The sequence below is a fragment of the Mizuhopecten yessoensis genome, unplaced genomic scaffold (assembly GCF_002113885.1).
Source record: "Mizuhopecten yessoensis strain PY_sf001 unplaced genomic scaffold, ASM211388v2 scaffold716295, whole genome shotgun sequence".
NCBI lineage: Eukaryota > Metazoa > Mollusca > Bivalvia > Pectinida > Pectinidae > Mizuhopecten > Mizuhopecten yessoensis.
Window position 1 is genome coordinate 154,504 of NW_018480045.1, and position 10,027 is coordinate 164,530.

The 10,027-nt window shown below is 34.8% G+C and overlaps 2 protein-coding genes across 2 annotated transcripts in view; one reads left to right on the forward strand and one right to left on the reverse strand.

The window, feature by feature from the left end:
• Positions 1-175: 175 nt before the first annotated feature.
• On the reverse strand, positions 176-7,623 carry LOC110442739 (ABC transporter G family member 21-like). Its single transcript, XM_021486487.1, has 11 exons — positions 7,605-7,623; positions 6,981-7,081; positions 6,103-6,264; positions 5,696-5,789; positions 4,444-4,507; positions 4,256-4,323; positions 3,836-4,077; positions 2,555-2,612; positions 1,211-1,425; positions 846-936; positions 176-297 (listed from the first exon to the last, which is right to left on the reverse strand). Exons 1-11 carry the CDS (start codon positions 7,621-7,623, stop codon positions 176-178), a joined length of 1,236 nt encoding a protein of 411 aa, XP_021342162.1.
• A 431-nt stretch (positions 7,624-8,054) lies between these two features.
• The window catches only part of LOC110442740 (ABC transporter G family member 14-like), a 31,938-nt gene continuing 29,965 nt past the window's right edge, over positions 8,055-10,027 (forward strand). The window contains exon 1 of the mRNA XM_021486488.1: positions 8,055-8,114. Coding sequence (XP_021342163.1) covers positions 8,055-8,114 — 60 coding nt within the window. The remainder of the gene's footprint in view (positions 8,115-10,027) is intronic.

Below are 10,027 nucleotides of genomic sequence, written 5' to 3' on the forward strand. Positions count from 1 at the left end.
TTCAATGATGAAATAAAATTATAGAAAACGCTGTTGTAACGTCTGATGATAAAAAGAATACGGAATGTGTGATCAACACTTATTTTATATTATTAATATTCGAAGGAAGTCAGTTGACAGTTTTCAAAGCAGAAATACAACATGTAGTTTACAATATACAGCATACTGGCTTAACCTACCACACAGGGAGCATGTCCGCCATTAGGTACGTCAGTGTAGCGGCGGAGGGGTAGTGGGAAAAGGCCAGATATTTTCCCCACCATAACCACTCCGGGGGATTAACAGAATATACTCCTCCTGAAAAAAAAAATGCTTCAATTTCCATACTTATCAATCTTTTAGTTTCCGATATATCTCTCAATTTTTATAGTTGAGTTTAATTTTTAATTTTCTTATCCTTTATGTTATTGTGAAGCATGAACTCATTTTTGAGCGTCATTTTAAGTAACAGAAATGTAGTTTGAGGGATTTTCTGCGAACAAACCGAAAACAGTTCTAAGCTCTGGGAATGAAATTTCTTCATCCTAGAAAGGTAATCATTGCGTCTTTTTATTCTTAAATGTTTTCCCATCTATTAAATAACTATCTGCAAATCATAGTCTATATTATTAGTAGATATTAAACAAGGGACTTGAATTTTGGAATGTTTTTTTTGTTATAGTGCGGTAAGGTAGTATAAAATTTTAACAGTTCCCATTTAAAACTGATTTTATATTTTGCTACCTATTGGAATAATTTTCATGCAGTGCGCATACTAGTGAACGAGTCAGAATAATATTGACAGTAAGTCGACGCAGACTAATTCAGAACAATTCTACAAATAAAAGCACACTTTTGATAAATACCTAAGGTAAGACCCGCATCCAGACACATAAATACGATCACCATATTAAACCGGAGGTCAGCACTGAATAATCCAATGACAAGGGCAACACTCTGTAACAAAAATATCATATCGAAATCAAAACCACAGACACTCTATATCAGTGAAACATGATCAGGATACTTCTAACCTAGTGATTAAAAGTAGTATTGATATACTTTGAAACAATACTGATATCAATATTAAGTTAATATAAGACGTCAAAGTCATACAACAGGTTTTATTTAACATCAGCTGCAGAAATATAAATAATGCAACAAGTCCATATGAGTGTTTTGTTTTACCGTTGGATACATATGTTTATTTGCTGATATGTTTTATGACTACCTGCATCAGTAGGTTGTAAAGTATCCCGATACTGAGGTAAACGACGTAACCATCCACCCCACCCAGGCCAGCAACCCAGTAAAGAATGGTAACCATCACGACTGGGTTGATCAACACCACTGGTATCTCACTGATCATCTTAGACAGATAGTAGGCCGACAGTCTGTAGATACCCGCGGTCCTTTCCTTATTCACCACGCCTCTCTCAGCATCCACTTCAACACACAGAAAATGATAAGTTTTAATATAAAAGGGATGCAACTCTTCAATAAATACTGTTAGGATTTTATTTATACATACCATTGAATGTCAATATTGCAGTATTATAAAGATTAAACTATGTACCCCTACCTACAACTGCTATTACTGATTTAGTGGTTATGTGATAGGCATTTCTGACTTGAAGCCTTTACAAAATTGCTGTTATGTTCATCTTGTTTTATATCTGCTTCTTTGATGGCGTATTTTTTTAAATTAAAACTTTTTAAAATTAAAACTGCAATTCAAATGCCATAACTTTTGTATTTTCGTGTCAAGTTACTACTACTAAATGTCCGATTTCATCGTGAATTCAATGAAATTACTTGTTCAGGTACAACCACTAGTCTCGAGGGCACTACATGCCAAGTCGTATCAGCTGCGGAAATCCTCATTTCAACACAACACTTTTTGTATAATTTTAAATGCTTCTTGCTTAACATTTACATACATTTTCTGCAATAAAACTACCATGTCACATTTATCCAGGCTTTTGAATATCGATTCGCGTGCAACAGAAAACAAGATGTTACTATCCTTACTACATGTATCAAGAAATAGAAAGAACACGATCGGAAAATCCAAATCTTCCCCTTTAATATTAAGTCGCCACTGTTTGTCACGTTGGAAGCAATGGTCGGTTGTTGAAAAAGAAAATGGTGTGTCCTTGATACTAGTTCGTTAGGATATATAAGGTTGACGTGGTCAATATTTGTTTCATCCGTAAAAGTTTTACGTCGTCAATATACCTGAAAATTTATCTGAAGGACCCTAATATTATGTATCAAACATTTTCACCAGGAAAGATGCAGGTTATGCTACTAAGAGTTTTGCCAATATTCTGCTACCAAATTTAGAATTTTCGTCAAACTAACAATTTCATCCTGAGTATATTTCCTCTTGGCCCTCTTCGTATTTCACAAAATTTACTCGAAAATAATGACCAACCGTATATTGATACGAAGACGCTCCTACATTTTGAATTGACATGATTAAATTGTACATATAATACCGAAGCCATTTCATTAATATAACGGTTAATATAACGGTTACCACAATTTAAATGTTAGCTACTCGTATACTTACAGCCTCTAACTGTTGCTAAGGAGATCTCATATCCCATGAAAACAAATGTGAAGAAAACCTATGAAAGATAAACAAAAACTGTAAACAACATGTTTTTTTTGTATCAAAATGAATATATATAAAGTTTGAGCGGAGTAATATGGTTCATGGTATAACATGGCTGTTGGAATCGGTATGAAATCTGTTTTTGTAAAGAGAAGCAGTCTTCTAAATCTGATGTGTATTGCTTTGCTTTAATGTGCATATCATTAATGAACATACATTGACGCTTTAGAAACTCCTCATTTCAAATTTAAACCCAGCTATAGGATTACGTCACGTTACGTATCAGCCACAGTCATGTGAAGCAGTTTGTAAAACGTCATCTTATCAAGCATAGCTTGAAGTCATAATTAAACTAAAAAATATTTTTATAATATGTTTTGTTAAATAATTATTTTCGTTATTGCAAAGGGATGGGTCGCTGAGGGTGTTAGTTTGTGCCTGCAATGCTATGTGAACAAACCACAAACGAAAAGTGAACATACTCTGTGTTAACAACTTTTAGGATCATAACTCCTATACCGCAGAAATTCATATAATGATTACAGTAATATACTAATTGAAAACAAGGTACATATTGTAATACTAATGTTATGATTTGAGGTAAACAGTACGTAATTTGCTTGAATTTGATAATTGATATATGCTATTATGATACAATGGTTGTTTAATGATATATCAGAACACACGAAACCAATTTAATCTTTTATGCGCATATTAACATCCGTTGTTCACGAAACGAATTTTATATTAGCTATTGGAAAAAAAACCGTCCCCGTGTAACACCTTTAATAATAACCCGTTCCTCCAGCCAAAAGTTGGTTAAGCCTTTTTACGATTCATACATCTCACCATTTTAAAAACCAGACAGATTGAAGCTTTAACTACTTTATTTCGTGTTAAATGTTTTACGATTGACATGGGGAGCAAGAAAAAGATCTGAAACCCAACCGTATAAAGGTGCAAGTGTGTTTTATGGTATCATGACAGCATGCATGTAAACTGTGATCACTGTCGTTATTATTTGGAGAACATCCAGTATTACATACGCTATTAATTAGAATTCCAAACTGATTGATGCAACTAAGAAATTAAAGAAACAGACAAATGTAACAGTTACACATATTGAAAACAGAAAAAGGAGTGGGTACGGCAGAAAAGCAAAACAAAAAAGGGGCACGGATTCACAGACAGTATTCACGGAACACTCCTTAATAATTTTCATCATGCAATACATACCAAACCGAATTTGTCTCGAGCAGACGTTTCTATGTTCCCAATGCGGAAGAAAATAAGTGACACGGTGACAGCCAAAACAACTGGAACAGCAACATCAAGCAAGGTAATGTTCCCTTTCGCTTGTTTGAAAGATCTCCAGTTTAGAACTGCTAGCTGAATCCAGAATGACGAGGGCCATCGATGAGTTGTCTCCTGTTCATCAGCGACAATCTCCACAACAGCCGATCCAGACATGCCTGTATCTGTTACATCATTCAGGTTATACATGTATATGTTTACTCAGCAAAATACCAAACAAAATTCCTGTTTCATTAAAGATTACTACGAAACGACCTTTATCGAGTTTAATAAATATCACCTAAAAAGAATAGCTTTTGATAATAATTTTAACACAAATGTACTCTGGGTGTTGCTACTTACTATCATTACTATGAGTGTCCACGCCTTGAAGCTTTCGACATTGGGAAGGTTGACGAGTGGTGTTGTATCTGTAGAGATCAACAAAAACTACATCACACACAGTTAAGTCTTTATGATAACTTCAATGTTATACGCAGTTTTCCATGTGGATAGAGTAACTGATTTGATCACTTACATGATGTACTTACCTTTTTTCTAAGCCTCCTTGTTTTATGATATTGATTGTGTCACTGTGTGACGTCACAGCATCCACTGCAATTAGAAATTATCTAAAGTAAACTACGTGTAGTTGAAAGGAAGAGACATCTTTCACGGCACAAGTTGGGAAATGTCTTGATTACTAAAGTATTGGTATCGGCCATCGAACAAAAAGATTTTGTTTTTTATTTTTTTACCAAAATAAACTTTATTTTTAAGTTTTAAATTTTAATATCTTCGTTGTGAATATTGTCATTTTTTGTGAAACTATTGCATGGGAACAATAATTCGTCGAAAATTTCTGTTAAGACATTTTATAAATGTTTGATAGTTAGCATAAGTACAAATACAAATAAAACGTTTACTCAACTCAGTTTCATGATCATTGCTGTTTTGAAATATGAATGTTAACTCGTTGACATTTTTATAGCCAATTCTGCTATACCAGAAATACTAGACACCAGGTTCACAACATATTTCTTACACAAGGAAATCCCAAGGTGGTACCGTAAGAATAACGGGATCCATCGGACACGGTTACTTGACCGAAGTCACATAGCATGCTTCATGGCTGATATAACGCGGGGTCTCGAACAAAAATACACGGGTGCCCTTCACGTTCGAGCGGGAAATTTGAAACGTCCAACAGTATTTCGACCAGAACACTATTTATCTAATTAGCCTATATGTATTTATTTATTATTTCTTTTCTCATCTTTTGTAAACTACAGGTTTAATTTTATACAACTTAAAAATAATAACAATAGTATAACATCACTACCAGCATATTTAACAAGGTGAGTGTGAAAGGGAATGCAAGAATATGTCCAGATAGAGAGTAAGGATGTGATGTTAATGGTATAACATCGAAGAAGAATGAGATATACGAGTTAAGTGTGGATACTTGTTGTAAATTAAATAATATGACTTTAAAAAGGGAAAATTCTGATAATGAAAAATAAAAAAGGAAAGAAAAAGAAGTACAATGACGAATGGCTCGGTGGCAAACACCATATAGAGCTATACGATAGAGAGCAGGGACAATAATACTAATAAATTAACAACCACATGCATACTAACTACTCACATACTAACAAAAAAAAATATTTAAGAATTGTAATGGCTTATTATAATAATTGTAATAATTAGACAACCAAAGTGAAGAGCCAACTCTGAGTACAAAAAAACACCCCAAAAACATATTGCAATGAAACAATTAACTTATAACATTTCTCCACATACACAGTATATCGGCTGGGTTGTATTCGTCCTCAAATGGTATTTCTAAAATTGTCAAATAGTCAAGCGCAGAACTCGCAGAGCCTAAGTAAACAACCTGTTCAGAAACGATAAAACAAGGTTTAGGACAATTTACTTTAAGTGTACATACAAATTGTAACTTACAGACGTTTGTTTGTTTTTACGTATTGAAATCAATTAATTCAGGAATTTTACATCAATATCATAATTGATTAACTTTTCATTATGGAAAGTTCTTACAGAAAGAAATGCTCGCTACTTAATTGTTTTTATTGCTTAAAATCTTAACAAATAGCATAATGATATTAAATAACAACAACGGAACAAAAACAATGTTTAAAACATTACCATTATTACATGTAGTTCAACCTAAACATTACTGTATATACCTGTCCTTCCACTAGGAGCAGTAAGGTGGAGAACATATGAAAGACTTGGCTGGAGGGCTGGTGTATCGTGGTCACTATCGTCTTGTCATACTCTGTGGCGTAGTTCTTCAGCTGTATCATCAGTTTGTGTGCAGTGCTGGAGTCTAAACCGGAAGTCGGTTCCTGTTAAAATATTTGAATCATCTACTACAGAGTGTATAACGCCTTAATAACGGAATATGTTTACAATAATTTGTGAGAGCGCACAATTGTGTCATGAATACTAGTTGTAATAACTGTGTCACCGTCCATCTTCACTGCTGTCTGTTAATAAGCAAATAAAAATAAAGGTGCGCATGGCATCAATATGCAAATATTAAGATATAACAAACATAGCAAAAACATGTGTTTATTTTCTTTATCCATATCTATAGCCATATTTCATAGATACGAACACAAGCATTTTCCCTATGGTGAAATAGTATTTTTCGTAGTTCCCAAAGTTTACCGTAGCTTTGGTGGATAAAATTATCTTTTTTTTAGTGATGGCATAGTTATAATATACACACTTTAGTCGTTATTAATTTGAAAGTAGCCAATATTCCTTTAATGTTTGAAATTCATACAATAAACAAGTTTTATGTGCATCCCCTTCTGTTTCAACAGTAGTTTGGATTATTTTGGTTTTTCCATATTTTGGCTTCTAGCAGCACCGATGAGTCCTAGAGCGAAAACACAGCCTTTTTTATTACCACATTTCATAGGTGCAATAACCTGCGAGTATCTTACACTTATCCTTTATCACGATGTAAAGTTTCCTATATGTTTACCTTCCTTTGAAATATTACCCAAACAAGACCCTTTTTATCATGTGTATAATCTATTTTGTGTTAACTCACGTCTACCAGGAGTATATCTGGGTCTCGGAGAAGTTCACACGCGATGCTAGCCCTCTTCTTCTCTCCGCCTGATAAACCACGAGTGAAAATGTCTCCAATTACTGAAATTGAAAAAACCCATACATCACATAAATATAAGAGGAAAAATAGGTCTAGTGAGATGGAAGCCAGTACCTATTCATATAACTGGGCTTACACATCACCTACGCCAAAAAAACAGAAAAGAACAGCGATCACAGATAACGTGTATCTGATAAAACATGTATTAACATCAGCGGATATACGTGAAAAATTATCGCGAAAAAAATACTAGAAGAAAACTAAATATTCGTCATACATGCATATATAATATCTACAAAGTGCCAGGAGAGTAAACATGTCCATATTATCAATGTCAATAATTTAATGATGACGTCATTGATGAACGACGTTTTCATTTAATAGAAGAAGGTTATAAGCATACCCTGCGGGTGGCAAGGGAAAAGGGTCAATGTACCGGGCAATTTTGCAGAATTTTAATTCCAAACAATTATCTTCTTTATTTTAATAATTGCAAAAACCGTACAACGAACGTGTTTGATAAAACAAACCATTATCTATCTCTATGGTTTTTAACAACAAAACCTCCCACTTTTTTCGGCATCAGTTCCACGCTATCACAAGGAGACAAACACGAATTCGAACATATCGTAGCCTCCCAAAAAACACACACATACACTACACGCATGCATCTTACACACAGGGGAGTCCGATCTTAAATATTTAACACCATAGCTGTTTATAGGACAATAAACAATACTAAACCAAACCAAACCTTCCACTTTTCGACGTACAGTAACCAGTAAACCATCTTGCTAGCTATTCTAGATTTAGTCTAACACATATAGAAAAGATATACCTACATTTTATCTAAGAATACACATTGACTCACATTCTATAACTGCAAAGCGGTACAAAATATATTGGTAAAGAGGACGGTTTTAAAGGAGTATGATGATGATTTTCGTTCCCTTGATCATAAGGATGTTTTGATGTGAAGGTCGAAGGTCACGGTCATGAGAATATGTTAAGGTTATGATTAAGGTCGACGGGTCAAAGTTCAGGTTCAAGATCAAGATCAATGTCGTGCTCGAAGTCAGACAATCTCAGACAAGTCAAAATACGTTTAGCAAAGCTGAGACAAGTCCAAACATCTTGATGTAGAGGGTTTATTTTGTAGCAAACAACGAGTTTGTGAATATTCTTGAGTATACATTTTTGCAATTTGATTGATGTAACTCGTAAACGTTATTTTCTAAGGATGTTGTTTTTGACTTGATGCTACAGCTTTCTATTTAGTTTAGGTTATCGGGTGAATAGAAAAGTCGCCGATTATTCAATTTACCCGAGTTCCATTGTAGTTATCACCCGATAACTTAACTATAAATAGAAAGTTAATTCTTATATGTATGGTATTTTTCTTTAATATCAAATAAAACGCGTTCTTTTAACCGGAATATATCCCGCGGGAGGATTCAAGCCCCATGTGTGATACGGTTAATGCTTCGCGCCACACTTTGAAGGCCACCGTGACATGATACGACCAAATTAGGACTTATACGAACGAAATCGGCTGCATATCTTCAGAATAAACATCACATTAGTTTGTATGTTCGCTCTTAAACATGTAGTCATAACTCATTATTGATAATTCTTACTTCAAAGTTGCTCTATGCGGCTATTCTTAGCACAACTTGCAAAGTTACGTAACCCGATGCACTCGTACAATATTTCACTCGGACTCGTTAATACCATTTTATCTCAACAGTTATATTTAATACCCAAAGATGTCCCGTTTAATTCCGGAACGCTGTAATATGGCACTAACGGCTCGCAGTTTTGGAACTCTCTCGTGTTTTTGTAGACTCCACGGCAACGGTAACTAGGCATAGTGTCTACAAAATCGCAAACACACGAAGTAATTTTATAATTTTGATTTTACCTTCAATCATTACAAAATCCAGTTGGTATGCTGTGATCTAACTGTCAATATTTAGGCAGGCATATGACATGTAGATCATGTAAATTTATCGAACCCGTCCCGCTGTGATTACCATACCAGCCTTATCGAGTGCAGTTGAAAATATTACGGCAAAATTGCCGTTTATCCATTATCCAACGTTATTGTCAAAATTGAATGTACACCATGTCATCAAAGTAAACGTATGTAAATGAACACAAAAACGTAGAAAACACAAAATCCAGCAGTCCTGTCAGTCGGTGCTGTACAGAAATTATCATAGACTCGGGCGCTGTATACAACGTGACGTCATAGGAATGTATAAATTTCAACAATGTATGTACATATTTCAACAATGTATATTTTGAGTTGTACAAAACTGGAAACCCCCGGATTGTTGACATACACATATGTACACGGTGTATGTATTATTACGCACACGAGAATGAGTATTGATTATATCATAGGAACCACAGGGCCACGTTACAATCACACATATGCTATACTGATATGGGTCACAACACACATAAACATACACAAGGGAAGAAGCTTCGTCAGAGCACTACCGGTACCGCCAAATTTCGAATGAAGATTTTCAACACTGACTTTTGTTATTTTTTCCATGGATCTGCGGCGATAGCTTCGGTTTGAATTGTAATTAAGTAATCCACCATGATTAATTGTGTAATCATTCGTCTAATACATCCAATCATGCACTTTTTCGGGAAATTTGCAGTTTTACCGCCATGATTAACTTGAACCTGACCCGGAAATGACGAGGGCTTTTCGACATGTCTTTATACCCTACTGCCAAATACTACGGAAAATCCCAAGGCCCCCCGAGTAGAGTAGAGTCCCGCAGCATATATGTTTTGGCGCAACGTTAAAACATCATGTCCGGCATCGTGTCCTGGTATGTGTTTCACATTTACATAGTCCAATATTTTTGATACAGTAACTCTTAAGCGTAAAATGTGAAATGTGAAATACATACCAGGACACGATGCAGGGGGTCTGCTTCGACAACTGCTGCCATTTAGTTCGTGTA